General features: G+C 38.9%; 1 protein-coding gene and 1 non-coding gene across 2 annotated transcripts; both read right to left on the bottom strand.

The window, feature by feature from the left end:
• Positions 1–8,644: 8,644 nt before the first annotated feature.
• Positions 8,645–9,406, bottom strand: LOC145124515 (uncharacterized). The gene has a single exon (XM_079059887.1). It carries the CDS (start codon positions 9,404–9,406, stop codon positions 8,645–8,647), a length of 762 nt encoding a protein of 253 aa, XP_078916013.1.
• Positions 9,407–12,509: 3,103 nt separating this feature from the next.
• LOC145151705 (small nucleolar RNA R71) lies at positions 12,510–12,616 on the bottom strand. Its single transcript, XR_013732265.1, has one exon. It is a non-coding gene; the product is annotated as a small nucleolar RNA R71 (small nucleolar RNA).
• Between the last annotated feature and the right edge of the window lie 8,903 nt (positions 12,617–21,519).

The following is a 21,519-nucleotide window of genomic DNA, read 5'->3' as shown; positions in this document are numbered from 1 at the left end:
ACGTTCATAAGCACAAATCACGTCAACTCTTCTTTGTTATTAAAATGGTTAGAGGAGTTCAAAACACATTTTCTATATCAAAGTCACAAAATCAATGAAGCATTTAATTTTGTGAAAATCAATTAGCATTAAGTTTTAAGAGTCACTAAGTCCAAAAGATAATCAAATGCTTACATTATCATTATGGAGGAAATATGTCCATGGTTTAAGTGAAATGAAAACAAACATATAAACCACTTGTTGGTTAGTAATTTGAGAGTCCATTACTTAACAAAGAAATTAGCTAACAAAATAAACATTCATTTATCCAAGCTCATGATCAAATACAAGTAAACATAATAAGATATATATAACTAGAAAACATTCCCATAAATTTTAAACACAAGATAATATGAAGTCTTCAAAGTAACTAATCATCCATGGGTTAAACCAACATCAACCAAACATAAATCTAGCCTAGCCTGGCCAAGATTAAAGAAAAACAAAGTAGATTAGAGATACCAAACATTGTTCAAGATTGAAATATGAAAGAAATCCACCAAGCTTCAAGTCTTCCTAGAGAGAAAAATTTGTTCTTCCTTCAAGATTTCTCCCTTCCTTCCTTCAAAACTCTAATGAAAAGTGGTCAAAATTCGGATGTAAAATTTACCTAAAAGGATCCCACAAAGTTTCTCCAAATGGAGGCTTAATGCAAAAATCTGGATCCTTCATAGCGCGATCCACACAAACCATTTGTGGATCCACATGGACCGCATGGGAGCTACTGAATGAGCTATATGGCCCATTTGATTGGCCTTAAAAGTAACCTCTATTGTTTCTTGGTCCAACCTACATGTAAAAGTTCTGGATAGCCTATTTGTTTCTTCTTAATTCTCCCAAAATGGGCTATTACTTCCTCGATTATGTTGACAATAGGACCAATAACATCACTTCAAGTCCACAATCAACCTGCAAGCTTCCAAAGGTCGCATACTCCTTCCATTATTCCATGTCGAATAGGCTTCGGTAAATCCTGTGATTAAGCTCGAAAGACTAGAATGTACCTGATAAAGGTGAAAAATAACAAAAAGAGAAAATATGCATGAAGATTAACTAAAACGAGATGGAATCATCTAAAATAAACTAGGAAAAGAAGTAATAAAATGAAAGTATCAAATCACCACAAGCTTGAACCTTACTCGACCTCAAGTAAGACAAAACTAGAATGAATTTGGGATGAACTATCATAAAAATAAAAACAGATTGGACAAAAACACAAAACCTGGTCAAGATCAGTCAACATGTTCAGAGTCAGCCTTGCATGGACCCTACGTGCCCTCCAAGTGTTTCCCACTTTAGAACCATAAACCATATTCTCGAACCACTTGATGGGCGAATAGATTTCTTCTAGATGTGGCAGCCATCGGAACGTGCTAGACAAAAGAAACAGGGGATGCGCCCAATAGGGACACTTTAAATCACCAATGTAGACCATAATGCATGAAGGTAAGATGCCCCCATACACGATAATTCCTACATTTGTCCTGACTAAAGTGTATAATAACAAAATAGGGTTTTTGTAGCAACGACGTTCGGGAAAACATCTGATTTCGAAGGTTTCTCCCCTATACTGTCCTTTACAATCTACCGTCTCACCTTCATAACCATTTCTCACCAAAAATCAGAAACAAAATAAAACAAAATAAAAATGACTCAATCTAAGAACTAGATATAAGACAACCTAAGTCTTCAGTCTTAAACTTCTTCTCTCGGTCTTCTGTCTTCTGTCTCTCTCTCCCTCTCTCTCCCCCCCCCCTCTCTCTCCCCCCCCCCCTCTCTCTCTTTATAACTTGAAAACATGAGCTTGAATGTTTACTTGATCTCTTTATTCTTCTTTTGTGCTGCTCCTTTTCTTTAAATTTTCTTGTTTTTGTTGTCTCTACAAATCTTCTTCTTTTATTGCTTCTTTTTATGCTTCGCTTTCCAATTTTTCTTCATTTGTTTGTTTTCTTCTTTTTGTGCTTGGATTTCCAATATTTACTTGATCTCTTTATTCTTCTTTTGTGCTGCTCCTTTTCTTCAAATTTTCTTGTTTTTGTTGTCTCTACAAATCTTCTTCTTTTATTGCTTCTTTTTGTGCTTCGCTTTCCAATTTTTCTTCATTTGTTTGTTTTCTTCATAGCTTAGAGATTGTACCAAAGGTAGAGGCTGAAAATGAATACCAAATGATCATTGACAGTGTGTCAAGATCTACTAAAAAGGTTGGGGAATGACTCAAGAATGGGTGTTACCAAAAGACCTATGGTCCCAAAAATGTGAATTGGGGGGCCTATCTCAAAGTTCATCAATGTAAGGTGAGATGAAAAAACTTTACTATCTATCCATTCTAGACACTTAAAAAACTTCCTAGCCTGAAAAGGTGGTGAGAAACTAACTAAGTAAGGCTCGAGCGAGACTCGGGAGTACTAAGGAGTACTTCCCCCAAAATCGAGACGTGATTCTTCAAGATCTTCACAATACCTTACCTGCCTAATCTTTGCCTGCACGGATATTTCTGGCTGACCACTTCCATCCCCACCTAGACACAATCAAGCTACCTGTATCTGAACCCCGCACAAGCATTTCAAAAAGTGGTCTTTTTAGGATCAAAATGTGTCCCACTCTTCGAACATATGGAATTCCACAATAAAACCCATGACCAATCTATGATTCAATACTTATGATATTGTTCAATGGAATCCAAGAGATGAGAATAAACGGATAACAAAAATGCATGTATGGTAATATCCTAAGCTAAATGTTATTTAAAAATAATAAGTGGAAAATAAGAAAATAAAATCTTTTGGAATTTTATAAAATAAAAAAATGGATACAAATTATGGCAAAATTGTTATGCAATCCTAGCTAAAATGCATGAGAAAGATCAAAGTAAAAGGGAATACTCTACCCCAAGCTTAAAAATAAGCATTGTCCTTGATGCTTGGGGCAAGGCAAAACTACCTAAACCGGGGGGTCGGGAGGAGGATAGGGATATTGTGGGTAAGGGTAAGGGTAGGGTGGAGGGGGATAAGGATGAGTAGGGGAGGGTATATATATATATATATATATATATATATATATATATATATATATATATATATGGAGGAGGAAGCGGTATGTTCTCAAAATGGTTCTATGATTGGTTCCTGCCCCACATATGATGCATCTATTGTGACAATATTTGGTTGGTGACACAAAGAGCCTCGAATCGTTCAGAAAAATCAAAGGGGAAACTGGTAATATCAGGGGGCACTCATGGTTGTGTTTGTTGGAGACCACGGATGGGCTCAATGCCAGACTCGTCATCCATGTGCATCTCATTATCGTCTTGAGCATAAAGTGTGTTCTTGCAAATCGTTTGGGTGATGGTTCTCTCGAATTTCCACTGAGTGCGGTCATTGTAAGTGAATTTGGAGACTTTGGGGTCGGGAAGAATGAAATAGCCGACCCCTTGAGGACAAAACCATGAGAAATCATCCTTACTCCAATGGCAGATATGATGCATGTTGGTTAGAACTCAGACATCCAAAAGAGTCTTGTTGTCTACATGCGTGTTGTCTTCTGGGAACTCGATGTCAAAACCGTAGGCTAAAAGGGTAACAAATCCTCCTATGCAAATATCAGTGAAAACTTCAGTTTTCATGAGGGCACATTTGTAGAAAACGAATGAGGCAAAATCTGGGATGAGAGGGTTTTCACGCCTTGTCATGCACCATAGGAAAAACTGCTCAATCTTTTTTTTGGAAAGGGAACTTCCCTAACGAGGGTTTCCGGGCAGCTGATCAATCTTTGTGACTTGACCGACTTCTTTTCGGACAAAGACAGTGCATACTAATATACGATGGGCAATGCGGAGGCGTGGGTGAATAATGGAGGTTGCCTTGTTGCGACTGACACAAGAAAAGATCTCACCGGTAATTTCTGTCCAAAAAGTCTCATGGTTGAACCGGGGAGGCAGTGAATCGAAAGCTACAAATATGTTTGTTGTTGGCAATCCCATGATGTCATTTACCCTTGCGAAATCGAGAAGGATCGTTTCCCCCATGAGTTGGAATGCAACTTTTCTTATCTTGTTGTCTAACCCGCAGTCAACAAGGAATTTTCTAGTAGGAAGCTGGTATGTATGTGCCATGAGACTGAGAAAATTCTCCCACCCGATATTGCATAAAAATTAGGTAACCCCATCTAGAACTCTCAATTCGGCGAGTGTGGAATTGCACACAAGCTTGGTTGAAGCAACCTTCCTAGGAAAACTCTTTTTGTAGTTTTCAACTGCTTTCTTGTCCTATAACCTTGGAATCCTTGGTTCCTCATTTCGCCCCCTAGTCGGGGCTTCTCCTCGGTCAACAATCGAACGCTTCCTTGAAGTGGACATGACCAACTTGTAAACAAAATTGCAAACCGAACAGACCAACAATCCAAATAGATAATGATCTAATCCAATTCACAAATTGACTCCCTGTCGACTTCTAAATGGATCACCAAGCCAATTCAAAATATGTTTCCTAGAATTACTTGATGCAATGTCAACTAAGTTATCATTTTAAATACGCATACAAATTATTTAAAGTCAAGGAAAGAATGTACCCCGCTGGTGATTGTAAATTTTGAAAATCGAAAATGCTCGCGAAAATCAAGAATTTGTAATTCTTGAAATAATCCACCCCAAGCTTGAAGCTTTATTCAAAAGCACATGAGAAATAATTTACTGTGAAAAGTCGAGAAATCCGGCAATGCTTTTAAAATATGGAGAAAATTTTCGGTGAGCTTTGAGAGATATTTGTAGTGGGTTTTATAGCCTAGACCAGGGGGAGCACAATGGTGGTGTCGAAATTTCGATAGGCGCATGGAGGTGGCCATAAAATCGAATTATCCGGTGAAGTGGGTGGTGGTCGGCGCTGCTAATTTTGGGGGCGGATCGGGGCAAAATTTAAATGGGAAATGTAGAGCTCGGAAAATGAGAGAGAATGCCGCTAATTTCATGTGATTCCGGCTGGTGGTTTGATAGGAAGCCGAGTTTTAGTGGTGGAGATGGAGGTTTATTCAATGGAGGTTAGAGAGAAAGAGGTAAGGAAGTAGGGAAGAAAGATTGGTCTGCCGATGCTTGGGTAAAGAGGGTGATCTAATTTTCGGTCAAGCTTGGTGAATTCCCGGGTCCACAAAAGTCAAAATCACTTGTGGACAAATCTCGAGTACATATGGTCCGCGTGAGTATTGCTGAAAGAGTTATGATATCGAAAAACGATGCGGACGATCAGTTGGAGTACACATGGTTCATTTTTTGGGCACGCGGTCAATTCCTGGAGTACATGCAGACCGCGTGGGATGTGCAGTAACGATGTTGAATCTTTATTTTCACGTGATCAGGCTCATGCGGACGAGGGGATCAGGCGTGGACCATCTGTAAACCCTTTTGGTGGAAAATCCAAAACATCTGTGTGTTGACCAAAATGAACCCTGAGACTTCAAAGTTCAACAGATTATGACTTTAAAAGGAATGAGAGCTTGGAAGCGCAAAAACAGTTTTAACTAAACATTTATTCGGAATTCAAAAAAGATGAAAGAACAATGCTTTCAAAAATGCCCGTTTTTAGCGTCTTTGGCGAGTGGTCTTCCCTTTGCGATTTCAGTACACCGGGGCATCCAAATGGATGACATCGAGGACATTTGCAATCAAAACCTCATCGAAAGATGCCCATTGACTTTGAAGATTTTCCACATTTCTTGAATTTGGATCTCTATCGCTCCGTGTTCAAAGAATTTTAGCACAAGGAATGGACCTATCCATCTTGACCTCAAAGTTCTGGGAAACAACTTTAAACAGGAATGATAGAGTAAGACTTTGTGTCCCGGTTTGAAGTGTTTTTAGGTGATGGACTTGTCGTGGAAAGCCTTGGTTTTCTCCTTGTTGTATTCTCAGAGTCATTCCTTAACTCTTCAAACTCTTGGAGTTGAAGCTTTATATGCCTTCCCGCTTCATCAATGTCGAAATTGCATTGCTTGACTGCCCAAAATGCACGATGCTCTAGTTCCATAGGAAGATGACATGGCTTGCCAAAAACCAATGTAAATCGGGATATCCGTATATAGGACTTGTAAGTGGTCTGGTAGGCCCACAAGGCATCATCAAGCCTTAAACTCCAATCCTTTCTTGTTGGATTCACTGTTTTCTCAAGGATAGACTTTACTTCCCGATTTGAAACTTCCGCTTGACCGTTTGTTTGGGGGTGGTAGGCGGTAGAGACACAGTGCATCATATTATACTTCTTCAACAAAGCGTCCATCATCTTGTTGCAAAAATACGTCCCTCTATCACTAATCACGGCCCTAGGCACACCAAATCTCACAAAAATATTAGATTTCAAAAACTCGATAACCGTTTTGGCATCATCCGATCTTGTGGCTTTGGCCTCCACCCATTTAGAAACATAATCAACCGCGAGTAGGATATAAAATGTTTCCAAACGAAACAGGAAATGGGCCCATAAAATCAATACCCCATACATCCAAAACTTCACAAATAAGGATTGGATTTTGTGGCATTTGGTTCTTTTGAGAAACATTTCCCATCATTTGGCATCGCTCACAACTTTTACAAAACAAATAACAATCGCATTATGGTTGGCCAAAATAAACCACACTCAAGAACTTTTCTCAAAGTTCGAATAAGTCTGAAGTGTCCCCTACAAGCAAGTTCACGAAAATATTGCAAAATGGATTGATGTTTTTGTTGGGGTCCACATCTCCTAATGATTGGATCGGGACAATGTTTCCATAAATAAGGTTCATCCCGCACATAGTATTTTGCATCACTTTTTAATTTATCTTTTTGAGCGCGTTGGAGTGTGTCGGGATACCTTTTTGTGACCAAAACGTTAATGATATCGGCATACCAAGGAATAGATTGAGTAAGGGAAAAGAGATGCTTATCCGGAAACTTGTTCTGCAATGGGAGAGGGGTTTCATTTAAATTGATCCGACTTAGATGGTCGGCAACAAGATTTTCGCATCCACTCTTCTCCGGAATTTGCAAATCAAATTATTGCAATAGTCAGATCCACCAGATGAGTCTTGGCTTTGCATATTTCTTTGTCGTCAAGTACTTGAGAGCCACATGATTCGAATAAACAATGACTTCAGTACCAAGTAGATATTGCCTAAACTTCTCCAAAGCGAAACTATGGGAAATAATTCCTTCTCTGTAGTAGAGTAGTTGCATTGAGCATTGTCTAGTGTTCTTGATGCGTAGTAGATCACATGGGAGGCTTTTCCATTCTTTTGACCCAAAATGGCTCCTATAGCATAGCTGCTTGCATCATACATGATCTCAAAGGGGAGATCCCAATTTGGTGCTTGTATGATAGGAGCGGATGTAAGCAACTCCTTTGAGCTTGTCAAAAGCCTCTTTGCATGCCTCATTGAAATCGAAATAAACTTCCTTTTGAAAGAGTTGGCATATTGGTATCATTATCTTTGAGAAATATTTGATGGATCTTTGGTAGAAACCCGCATGACCTAAAAAAGAACGAACTTCTCGAACACAAGTCGGGTAAGATAAGCTTTGCATAACATCAATTTTAGCTTTATCTAACTCGATTCCTTTCTTTGACACAATTTGACCTAAGATAAGACCTTGACTCACCATAGAATGACATTTTTCAAAATTCAAAACCAAATTTTGTTTCAATGCATCTTTTCAAAATCTTGGTGAGATTAGTTAAACACTCTTGAAAGGAGTTTCTGTATACCGTAAAATCATCCATAAAAACTTCAATTATGTTTTCGACATATTTCAAGAAAATACTAACCATGCAACGTTGGAAAGTGGGTGGGGCATTACACAATCTAAATGGTATTCTCTGGTATGCAAAAGTGCCAAATGGACATGTAAAGGTTCTATTTTCTTGGTTTTCTGGTGCCACCGGGATTTGATGAAAACCGGAATACCCGTCTAGACAACAATAATGAGATATCCCGACCAACCTTTCGAACATTTGATCAATGAAAGGCAATGGGAAATGGTCTTTTCTTATGCATGCATTGAGTTTTCGGTAGTCAATACATACTCTCCGCCCGTTTTGCATATGGGTGGGGACCATAATACCATTATTTTTCTCGACCACCATGATTCCCGTCTTCATTGGTACCACTTGTACTGGGCTCTCCCACTTGCTATCCGAGGTTGGATAAATCATTCCCGCATCAAGAAGATTCAATATTTCTTTCTTCACAACAAATATTATAGGCGGGTTCAATCTTCTATATGCATCTCGGGTTGGCTTACATTCATCGTCCATCAAAATCTTGTGCATACAAATGGAGGGGCTTCATCCTTAGATATCTGCAATTTTCCAACCCATGGCTTATTTGTATTCCTTAAACACCTTGAGGAGTTGCTTTTCTTCAAATTCGGATAGGTGAGTGGAAATAATAACCGGAAGAGTCTCGTTCTTACCCAAGTAAATGTACTTCAAGTGGTGAGGTAGAACCTTCAATTCCTATTCCGAAGGTTGAACAAGGGAAGGTGGCAACTTTGTGTGAGTTTGAGATAACTCGATTTTCTTCACACTAAATTGTGTAGTTTTCTTGACCTCCAAATTGTTAACCAACTATTCAACTTTCGGATCTAGAGATAGAGCTTCAATTTCTTGTCTAGTTTCCCACAATCAAACCCTTTGCTTAAAATCATCTCCAACATGTCACCATTAGACAACTCAAACAATTCTTGGGTTAGTGGTTCAACAACATCAACAAAATATAGAGATGAGAAATCACTAGGGTATCTCATAACATCATAAATATTAAAGCTTATTGTTTCACCATCAAATTTCGTTGTTAAACTACCTGCATACACATCGATTTTTGTCCTAGCCGTTTTCAAAAACGGTCTTCCAAGCAAGATTAGAGTCGATTTTGAGGAAACTTGTTCCTCTAAATCAATCACATATAAATCCACCGGGAAGACCAATTGATTCACTTGCACCAAAACTTCTTCTAAGAAACCTCTAGGAAAAACACTTGATTTATCCACAAGTGAAATTATGACACCCGTTTCATTTAAGGGACCAACATTTAATGATTGATATACCGAATAGGGCATGACATTAACAGAAGCACCAAGATCAAGCATGTCACTACTCAAAGTGACATCCCCTATTTTGCAAGGAACCGTAAACGTGTCGGGGTCTTTACACTTAGGTGGGATTTTTCTTTGCAAAACCATAGATGCATTTTCATTCATTGAAATCTTTTCATTCCCCTTCAATTTTCTTTTATTTGTGAAAGGTTCTTTAAAATGTTTTGCATATCTAGGGATTTGTTTGATTCCATCAAGTAATGGAATGTTTACCTCCACATTTTGGAAGGTATCTAAGATCTCCTTCTCCATCATATTCTTCTTTGAGGATGTAAGTCGGGAAGGACATGGGTGGTTGGATGGTTGTTGGAGTCACTAGAGGAGTAGTCTTCTTTGGAACTTCGGTTTGTGCATTATTATTAATAATAGGATCTTCAATAGGGATGATCTCTATTTCTTCCTCATTTTCCATTGACTTCTTCTTAGAGCTACTCTCCGGTTTGTTTACCACTTCTCAAGGTCACCACATTCACATTAGGATTATTTTCAGTTTGAGAAGATAGTTTTCCACAAAATTCCAACTTGCTTAAGGATGTAACTATATCTCCCATTTGTGCTTCAAGGTTGGAAATACTAGTTCTTGTCTCTTTTTAGAATTGTTGGGTGCTAGTAGTAAGGGACATGACAATGTCATCAAGAGACATTTCGAAACTACTTTCTTAGGATTAAGGAGGTTGTTGGTGATGATCACGAGGGTGTGGTTCGGGTTGATAGTGAGGTTGTGGGTGTTGGTAATGGGGTTGTTGTGGTGGGTAAGAAGGTCGAACCAACACATTTTGAGGCAATGGTTTTTGGGTTGTAGCTCATATTGGGATTTGACTTCCAACTTGAATTGTAAGCATTTTGGTAACCAGATGGTTTGTTGTGGTAGTTTTGGAACTCTCCAATCGCATTTACATGCTCCGCATCTTCTTGAAGAATGGGACACATTCTGTAGGATGACCCATTGTTGAACATATTCCCCAAACCATCACTTGTGGAGTTTTTCCCATGACTAGCTTTTGGAAAACGGATGATAGATCTTTAATTTTAGAATCGAGGTTTGATGTCACCACGTCATTGGATTTTTTATGCGTGTCTCTCGTCATGTCTTGGCGGGGGCCAAAATGTTGGTAATTTGCGACTACGGTGTTGAAGAGTTGTCCTGTTTGTTGAGGAGTTTTGCTAAAGACATCTCCACCACTTGAGGCATCAACTACTTGATTTGTGCATATCTACACATATATTTTACATCATATATTAATACTTTTAGCTATAATTATGCTTATTATAGAACAAAAGGTACTTATTATGCTTAATATCTGTTATGTAGCATAAAGACATTCTCGGGAGCAATATGGAAGCTGGAAGCAGGAAAATACGAGCTTAGAGAAGAAGAAGACACAAGAAAGATGTTGCTAGACAGCTTGACCCCTCGTCATTATTTTGATCATATCTCATGACTCGTAACTCCGATTAAGGTGATTCAAAATGATCTGAAAACTAGACACAATTTCGGACGACTTTCATGTTTTGACAAAAGTCGGATTTTCAACCACGACGACGTGGTGATCCCACCACGACGTGGTGAATGGAATCTTCGCGATTCTTGACGCTTGCTTGGGGAATGCAGGATAAACACGAGGACCACGACGTTGTGCCTTTACCACGTCGTGGTGTCGAGATTTTTGGTAACTATATATATCTCGGACATTAGGTCGATTCCAGAGGGGAGAGGGTTGAAGGCTGCGACTATTAACAAAAAAATACCCTTCCAAGACCCCTTTGAGGGCAGAATTCAACTAGAGATCAAAGGATAAAGAGATTGGAGCGAGGATTTGCATCTACACATTCGGTTTGCTTAGTTTAATCATGATTAGTCTATCTTCCCTTATGTTTATGTGTTTTCCCGCTGTGATTATGGGCTAAAAACCCTTGCTTTCGTTTAGTTAGATGAAACCTAAAACTATGAGTTAGTTTCTTACTTTATGGATTATATGAATTTGGTTTATGCATGTGTTTGATTATCATTACCTAGCATGTTAAAGGTTGTAACTTTGTTGCTTAAATTCAAGTGTAGGGTAGCTTAGGGACCTTTAAATTACATGAACTTGATTACCTAGTGATTTAGTGACCATTAAATTGCTAGAGCTAGGATCGACCAAATCTTAGATAAGTAATAAAAGTAACAAATTTAGTTGTGCTGGAGAACATAATTGTGACCATGATTGTGTTTGTTTAGATACATCTTACATAGCCCATCTATAATGAATAACTAATTTTCTGTTTTGCTTATGTATGACCATACAATGTAGTTCATGAATTGGTGAAAATATTAGTAAATTTGGACTTGAATTGCTAATTACAATAACTTGTTAACCAAATTCATTAATCCATAAATAAGAACTAACCATAGGAAAAAAGGTGGATTCGAAACTAAACGAAAGTGTTTTAGTATATTGATTACAATCGTTTTTATTTTAGTGCTTAAGTTTTTCTGAACTTGTAAAATCAGATAAAACCCTCACTTTTAGTTGTTTTTCTTAGTTTAGCTTTTAGTAATTATTTTATTAATTAAATACCGTTCCCTGTGATCGACACCCGACTTACCCAAGCTATACTATAATCTGACTAGGTACACTGCCTATAGGTGCATAGTTAGTATAAGTTTGTTAGGTTATAAATTTAAAAGTTGATAGGTATATTTTGTGCACATCAAGTTTTTGGCGCCGTTGCCGGGGAACGGCTTATTTGATTATTATTTTAATTACTTTTAGTTATTCGATCCTTTTTGTGGGTTAAAAACCGCAAAAAGTTATTTTTCAGCATTTATTTTATTTTATTTTTTTGTCTGGACATCAACCACGTCGTGGGAACCTTGGCCACGTCGTGGTCACGTTCCAGGTAGTTTTTAGTTTTAGTTTTTGTTTATTTTAGTTTTTGTTCCTTTTTACGTGTTTTTTTTCTTTCTTAGTTTTGTTTAGCAGGAAAAATGGGGGACATCACGACCATGTCAATGGAAGAGTACAAACGACATATGAGGAACGAAAACAGATGGGGTATTGATCCACCAAAAATCCCAGCCACGACAAAGTTTGAACTTCCGGGACACATTATCAATATGTTAAGGGAACTACCTTTTTATGGGAAGGAGCACGAGGACGCTTATGAGCATATAGAAGAGGTGGTGGAGATTTCACATTATTTTCAGGCACCAAACGTGAGTAAAGATGCGGTGATGCTTCGACTTTTTCCGGTCACATTGAAGGGTGAAGCAAAAGAATGGTTAAAATCACTACCTTTTGGAGCAATCACGACATGGGATGATTTTAAGACTGAGTTCATCAACCAGTTTACTCCTCCTTCGAAAGTGGCAAAGCTTAAAAGAAACATCCAGAATTTTCAACAATTAGAGGGGGAGTCATTATACGAAGCTTGGGAACGTTACAAGAGATTGTTACGACATTGCCCTCAACATGACTTCAATGTGTAACAAGAAATCTCGATATTTTATGATGGAGTCAACGTGTGCACTCGTCAACTTCTAGACTCGCAAGGGCCCATGACAAAGAAGAATCCGATAACAAATAAAGCTTTGATTAAAGAATTCGCTAAGCATTCAAGAGAGTATCACAATTCAAAGGAGGATTTCACTAGAGGAAAGTCAAGTAAAGATGGAGGCCAAGATACTATCAGTGCAGTAATTGCAAAGCTCGACGCAATGGAAGAAAAGATCACAAAAATGGGTGGATCAATTCATGATAGATGTGGAGCTTGTGGAGGACCTCATTCTATAAGGGATTGTGAGGTGGAGTACAAGAGAGAACGAGATGTGAAAGAAATTCAAGAACTTAAGCATGATCTCTACCAAATTGAGCAAGTCCAATCAGAGAAAATATCTGCTCTCGAGTCAATGTTATTTAGATTCATGGAAGCTAGCGAAAAACGACATGATGCTACAGACACAATACTTAGAGAACAAAAAGAATCTATTTTAAGTATCTGTACGCAAGTGGTGTAATTAACACGGCTTGTACAAGAAAAGCTACCGGATTCACCTTCACGAAAAATCGAGTCAATCCAAAATGCTCAAGCCATGGCCGTTGATACAGAAGAAGAAGATGAATTGGTGCATATTAAGGACCTTGAAGAGGAGTCTAATCAGTCACTCGAAGTAAAAAAGAAAGAAGAAGAAGAGTATCGTGAAGTTGCCCGGTCGCCACGACGTGGAGACAATAATGCCACGTCGTGGGCAATAAAAAGAATATTATGATTTTTCTGTTGTTGAGCCATATCAACCACCTCTTCCTTTCCCTTCTCGTGCCAAGGAAAATATGGCAAAGCAAGGAAACACAATGTTCATGGAGCATAAAGAACTTGAAGAGCAATTGCAAAAAGAAGCGAATTATTCAAAACCTCCAGTTTCAACGCCTATGACTTTTGAGGTGTTTGCTTTTACAAGACCACCAGATCAAGTCACAGAGCCGATTAAAGAAAAAGAAGAAGAATTTGATGAACCTCATTTTGACAAGAAAAACCCGGAAAGGGACAAGACAAAAGCTAAAGACAAGGGAATGAGGAAAGAACCCAAGCAGAAACATAAAGAAGATGTCAACCCAACAATGCAAGAAAGTTCAAGAAAGGCATTCAATAGAAGGGTTGCTTACAAAAGAGTAAGGTTCAAGATGATGGAGAACGGGGAGGTTACACTTCCACCTGACGCAACGTAGAGTGGAAAGGAGTCCGGATCACGACTCTTCAAAAAGAAGCGCTTGTTAGGAGGCAACCCGATTTTTATGAGTTTGCAATTTCGTTTCCTTTTGATTTGTTTTAGTTTTTAATTTTTAATTTTTAGTTTTTTTTTTAGTTTAACCGAATGATGATGTGTTTCTCTAGTTCTTGATCTTATTTTGTAGTGTTGAACGAAAGTGAAGAAGTGAAGGAGCTTAATTTGAAAAAGTCGTGCGATTTTTGAAGATCATAATTGAAGAACAAGTTTTTGAATAAGTGTGGGGTTCCCACATAATAAAGAGAAAATCTTTTTTGAAGCATATTTACTGAAAAGAAGACAACACGACATGGACATCATCAACACGTCGTGGCAGTGGTTCAACACATTTTTTTCAAGAATGGTTGTTTATTTTCATTCGATCCGGCACATTTGCATTCACAAGAAGAAGCTTTCCAGGTATTATATTTAGAGTCCGAGTGAGGGTATTATTGACAAAAGAAGGTTCTTTATAGAGAAAGATTAGAAAATGACGAGAGAAGCGAGATTTGAGCAATTTTTCGGGTGTTTGTTTGCGTCAATAAGTAAGGAGTCACGCCTAACAACTTCGTACATTCGTTGATGCCACATATATTCCAGAAATCAGGTCATTCTGGCACCGATTATTGAAATTTCAAGACCAACACGTCGTGGTAAACCCCACCACGTCGTGTTGTCGCAGTCAGAATACCAGAAAAATAATCTGTTTGAGCCACCACGAGGTGGTGAATTCCGCCACGAGGTGGTGCTTTTCGAGTCCGTTTTTCGAGTCTGGTCCCGTACTTTCACTAGTCCAAGTGTTCAAGAGTGGCGTTTCCAATTCTATATTGAATTCCATGGTATGGATGAGCTGTTCCCACACCATCAAATTTTATTTTTACGCCAATGTCCCGGCTGCCACGACATGGTTGACACTTTCCTATGTCGTGGGGGAGTTTTTCATCACATCAGGAGGCTGTCATTTTACTTTCGAATTCCGTTTCCACACTTTAGAGAAAGCTAGAGATCATACACACGATTCGAGATGCATCTTCTATCCCAGGGGAGTCTGTTCCTTTTTCTCCCTCTTTTTAATTATATATTTTGCATAGCATACAATGAGCGCATTGTATGTAATAAGTGTGGGGTAGGGGGTCGAAAAAGTAAATTGCTAGAAAAGTAGTAAATTTAAAATTTTTTAGTAGGTTTGAAATAATAATCTAAAAATTTAATCTAGTAATAATTTCAAATTAAGTTGCTAGTATTATATGGGATGATCCGATGAGAGCTCAAATGTTTAACGTAGCCAATATATGTTATAGTATAAACACGAGGACCACGACGTGGTGCCTTTACCACGTTGTGGTGTCGAGATTTTTGGTAACTATATATATATCTCGGACATTAGGTCGATTCCAGAGGGGAGAGGGTTGAAGGCTGCGACTATTAACAAAAAAATACCCTTCCAAGACCCCTTTGAGGGCAGAATTCAACTAGAGATCAAAGGATAAATAGATTGGAGCGAGGATTTGCATCTACACATTCGGTTTGCTTAGTTTAATCATGATTAGTCTATTTTCCCTTATGTTTATGTGTTTTCCCGCTGTGATTATGGGCTAAAAACCCTTGCTTTCGTTTAGTTAGATGAAACCTAAAACTATGAGTTAGTTTCTTACTTTATGGATTATATGAATTTGGTTTATGCATGTGTTTGATTATCATTACCTAGCATGTTAAAGGTTGTAACTTTGTTGCTTAATTTCAAGTGTAGGGTAGCTTAGGGACCTTTAAATTACATGAACTTGATTACCTAGTGATTTAGTGACCATTAAATTGCTAGAGCTAGGATCGACCAAATCTTAGATAAGTAATAAAAGTAACAAATTTAGCTGTGCTGGAGAACATAATTGTGACCATGATTGTGTTTGTTTAGATACATCTTACATAGCCCATCTATAATGAATAACTAATTTTCTGTTTTGCTTATGTATGACCATACAATGTAGTTCATGAATTGGTGAAAATATTAGTAAATTTGGACTTGAATTGCTAATTACAATAACTTGGTAACCAACTTCATTAATCCATAAATAAGAACTAACCATAGGAAAAAAGGTGGATTCGAAACTAAACGAAAGTGTTTTAGTATATTGATTACAATCGTTTTTATTTTAGTGCTTAAGTTTTTCTGAACTTGTAAAATCAGATAAAACCCTCACTTTTAGTTGTTTTTCTTAGTTTAGATTTTAGTAATTATTTTATTAATTGAATACCGTTCCCTGTGATCGACACCCGACTTACCCAAGCTATACTATAATCTGACTAGGTACACTGCCTATAGGTGCATAGTTAGTATAAGTTTGTTAGGTTATAAATTTAAAAGTTGATAGGTATATTTTTTGCACATCACTACTCTCCTCTCTATTGGTAACAATCCCTCAAAAAAGTGTTGCATGAGGAGTTGTTCCAGAATTTGGTGTTGTGGACAACTATAGCACAAGTTGTTGAACCACTCTTAATTGTCATTGAAAGTATCATTTTAACCTTGGCAGATTCCACAAATCTCATTTCTAAGACTTGAGACTCTTGAGGCGGGATAAACTTATCAAGGAAAACTCATGCTATATCGGCCCAGGAGTTGATTGACCTAGGTGGAAGATAAAATAGCCCATATTTTGCTGTATCAACGAATGAAAAGGGGAATGCCCTTAATTTGATTTGGTCATCGGTTAACCTTTGTGGCTTCATGCTAGTGCTAATGATGTGAAACAAATTCAAGTGTTTATGTGGGTCTTCATTCTCCAATCCACGAAAAATTGGAAGGTGATGTACGCAATTTGACTTCAATTCCGAACCTCCTTCCAAAACGGGGTAATTGATACATGTTGGAGTTTGTGTAACACCGGTTTCCATCATTTGTCTCGAGGTTCTTTCGAGTTCTTCTTTTCCGTCCGCCATTGCAAATTGGTTTATGATGCGTGAATTTTGTTGTAGGGTTGGTGTTTTGGGAATTTCATGGCTAGGATCAGGGCTAGAATCGGGTTCGGTGTCACTAGAGGAAGCGGTTTTGACCTCCTAATCCCCGTTAGCATTTAATGTTTGACCATATTCTATTCTTTTTTCCTTCGCCAAATGCCTTGCTTCTTTTTCAATTTCTGTGTTATAAATCAAAGCACCTATACCTTGAGATCTGGGCATAGAGAAACAAATTGATTAAAAATAAACCAATCCCCGACAACGGCACCAAAATTTGGTGGTTTTCGAGGCCAACAAAATTAATAACCCTAAATCTTGCAAACAAAATAGTGTATAATGGTAAAACGATCGTATCCACGAAGATTGGTTCAATTTATATCTCTACGAAAATCACTTGTTCAAATACTTGTGAAACAAAAATAAAAGTAAAATGTTGGTTTAAATCTTTATGATTGTTTTGGGAAAACTAAAACTATGCTTGTTTGTAGAAATTACAAATAAGTAAGTAAATAAGTTGATTTAAAATCAATGAAAGGAAGTTGGTTGATTTTGGAATACACCACATGGATTTCTTAATTAGCTTATCATTAGACAAAATGGAATAACACTTGTGATTTAATTTAACTTGCCTATTGCAATACATAAGCATAAATCACCTCAACTCTTATTTGTTATTAAAATGGTTAGAGGAGCTCAAAACACATTATCTTAATCAAATTCACAAAATTAATGAAGCATGTAATTTTGTGAAAATCAATTAGCACTAAGTTTTAAGAGTCACCAAGTGCCAAAGATAATCAAATGCTTACATTATCATTATGGAGGAAATATTTCCATTTTTTAAATGAACTGAAAACAAACATATAAACCACTTGTTGCTTACTAATTTTAGGGTCCGTTAGTTAACTAAGAAATTAGCCAACAAAATAAACGTTCGTTTATCCAAGCTCATGATCAAAGACATATCAACATAAGAAGATGTTTGACTAGAAAACAATCCCATAAATTTCAAACACAAGATAATATGAAGTCTTCAAAGTAACTAATCATCCATGGATTAAACCATCATAAACCAAACATAAATCTGGCCTAGCATGTCCAGATTAAAGAAAAACAAAGTAGATTAGAGATACCAAACATTGTTCAAGATTGAAGGATGAAAGAAATGTGCCAAGCTTCAAGTCTTCCTAGAGAGCAAAATGTGTTCTTACTTGAAGAGTTCTCCCTTCCTTCTAAAACTCCGGTAAAAAGTTGTCAAAAGTCGGATGTAAAAGTTACCCAAAAGGATCCCACCAATTTCCGTAAATAGAGGCTTAATGCAAAAATCTGGATCCTTCACAGCGCGATCCATGCGGACCGTTTGTTGATCCACACGGACTGTGTGAGAGCTACTGAATGGGCTATTTGGCCCGTTTGAGTGGCCACCAAAGTTGCTCCACTGTGTCTTGGTCCAGCCCACATGTTAAAGTTCTTGATAGCCCAATTGTATCTTCTTAACTCTCCCAAGATGGCCCATTTCTTCCTTGATTATGTTGACAACAGGCCCAATCGCATCACTTCAAGTCCACACCCAGCCCGCAAGCTTCCAAAGGTCCCGTACTCCTTCCATTCCTCCATGTCAAATAGTCTTCGGTTAATCCTAAAATTAAGCTCAAAAGACTAGAAAGTACTCGATAAAGGTGAAAAATAACAAAAAGAGAAAATATGCATGAAGATTAACTATGAGATGGAATGATCTAAAATAAACTAGGAAATCAAGTAATCAGGGGATGTAACGTCCCAAATTTCGAGTCCAAAAATTTCATTTTTAATTAATTGATTTATAAAACATTTACTAAAAATCTTGTTAATGTCACAACGAACCATAAACCATTCAAAACATGTTCCAAATCAAAACACCAATAGTAGTAAAATCATAGTACAATCCCATGAATCAATAATGCGGAAATCTGATGTGTGTGTGATGTGCAGCTACTGCGCCGGCTCTTTCCCCTTCGCCGAAGAGGTACCTGAAACAAAACTGAAACTGTAAGCACACGAAGCTTAGTGAGTTCCCCCATCATACCACATACCATACAAACATAAAAAATAAATATTGCCAGGCATATCTGGGTGACCGACCTACCCCTTCGGTCCTTTCGACCGGACATTGCCTAGCATATCTGGGTGTTGGCCTCCCCTTCGGTCCTTTCGACCGGACATTGCCTAGCATATCTGGGTGTTGGCCTCCCCTTCGGTACTTTCGACCTGACATTGCCTAGCATACCTGGGTGCTGGCCTCCCCTTCGATCCTTTCGACCGGGCATCGAGGACTATTTCACCCCTCTACTACTACCACATAACATATATCACATAATCATAATCTATCTAGCATAACTGGGTATTAGTACCCCCTCGGCCATATCGACCGGTAATCTTGGGGACTATCTCCCCTACTGCTACTATCACATAACATCATAACATAATCAAAAACATATCAGGTAGTAGCAAACCTAGATGAATATCACAAAGACAATCATCTAACATACAACTCCTACTAGTGGCCCGACATTGTGGTCGTAGACCCACCGCTACTGGAAGGTAACTCACCTTGTACAAGTGACTGCTGATAAACTGGGTGAGAAATATTTGTCTGCTCCTGCTCCGGTGACTCTCCGGCTATAATTTCCATAAAGACACTTAATCAAAAGCTGATAACTAATCTTAGGGTAAAATGACCATTTTACCCCTTTGACCCAACTGGACATACCGAAGTCCCAATTCTAACTTATTAATCCTAAATCCCCTGTGGCCCTTTAAGGATTCCCTAAGGGCCCACTAACTGACCATTTACCGAATTGGGCCTTATTCCATAAATGGACCCAAAATATCCAAGTCCATCATAATAATTCTCAAGGGCCCAACTTGGCCCAAGAAGGCCCAATACTCGAGTCCTAAGTCCTTAAGCCCGAAATCATGCTTCATAGTGGGCCATGAGGCCCAAAAGTCCAGGCCCATTTTCTTTAGGCCCAAAAGTCCATTAATTCTCAAACTGTAGGTGTACGCGCGGCGTAACGGGCATGTACGCCCAGCGTATACTGCCTTGACCCGAAATCAGGGCTTTGACCCAGTACGCGGCGCGTAACGGGGAGTACGCCCAGCGTACTGGCCATTCCCCTAAAGGCTTAATTTTTGACTTAATTCAGTAAGTCCTTTCGTCCAAACTGTAGATCCAGGTCTTTTAAGACATCCTAAACCATAAAGTCACGAACTTTATGTGCTTGCATGCAAGGTTGGGGTCAAAACATGACTTTGGTCCATCTAACTAGCCCCAAAACTCACTAACCCTTGCATGGTTGTTGCTTAACCATCAAGATCCGATTTTTATGACTGCTAGTGCCTCTAGGAGCCTAAGAGGACAAGTTTTATGGTCTGAAGTCGTCAAGATGCAAGAACTCTCAACAATGGAGTCCAAAAGTAACTTTAAACACTCCCAACAACAAATCTAAGAAGATAATGGTCAAGGTTGGAACTTCATACCTCAAATAAGTCAGAAATGGTGCTACTCTTCTGGATCTACAAGCTCTTGGTGGATCCTTACTCCTTCTTCAAGTTCCTTTCTCTTCCAATGCCCCAAAACTACACCAAATGCCTCCAATGGCTAAGAACACACAAAAGTAGGCTATGGTTTTCGAGATGACTGCTTAAGGGTGTTAGGGAGGCTGGTCCAAGGTCATAACATCCTTTATATAGGGATAAGTCCCAGAATTAGGGTTTAACACACTGCGCACGTACGCTGCGTGTACCCTTTTGTACGCTGGGGGTACACGGTTAAGCCCGCGTCTTGGATCCTTGATTACGTTGGCCGTACATGGGGGTTACGCCCCGTGTTCGTCCGTCATCAGCCCTATCGTGAAGGCCCAAAGGCCTAAGTCCGAACTTATAAAATCATTTCCCTTAAATAAATACAAATTTAATACCTCATAAATCACGTGCGCTACAAATTACGCCCACTTGAATTAGACTTCGTCCTCGAAGTCCGTTGCTATTGTTGGAAATAACTCGGGGTAGTGCTCCCTCATCTCGTCTTCTGGCTCCCACGTCCATTTTGAACCCTTGCGGTGCTGCCACTGCACCTTCACTAGAACTACTTCCTTGTTCCTCAGTGCCTTCGTCTTCCTATCTAGAATGGCTATCAGTCGCTCGATGTAGTTCAGGCTGTCATCTACCTGAATATCCTCGAGAGGCACCACTGCAGAGTCATCTACCAGACACTTCCGCAGCTGGGAGACATGGAAAGTGCTATGGATCTGACTGAGTTCCGCTGGCGGATCCAACCTATACGCCACCTTGCCCACCCGGGCTATAACCCTGAAGGGTCCAATATACCTGGGGTCCAGCTTGCCCCGCTTCCTGAATCGGATGAAGCCCTTCCATGGTGACACCTTCAGGAGGAGCATATCCCCGACCTGAAACTCTAGGTCTGAACGGCGCTTGTCGACATAACTTTTCTGCCGACTCTATGCAGTCTGAAGTCTGCCCCTGACCCGCTGAATCCTCTCTGTCGTCTTGATACCACCTCGGTGCTCCCCATGACCCTATGGCCCACCTCGACCCAACATATTGGGGTCCTGCACTTCCTCCCGTATAACATCTCAAAGGGAGGACGATCGATACTCGCGTG

Source organism: Lactuca virosa, chromosome 1 (genome assembly GCF_052849685.1).
Source record: "Lactuca virosa cultivar CGN04683 chromosome 1, Lactuca_virosa_CGN04683_v6, whole genome shotgun sequence".
NCBI classification, from domain to species: Eukaryota; Viridiplantae; Streptophyta; class Magnoliopsida; order Asterales; family Asteraceae; genus Lactuca; species Lactuca virosa.
Note: the sequence above shows the minus strand (reverse complement) of the source record. Positions and strands in the feature narration are given on the sequence as shown.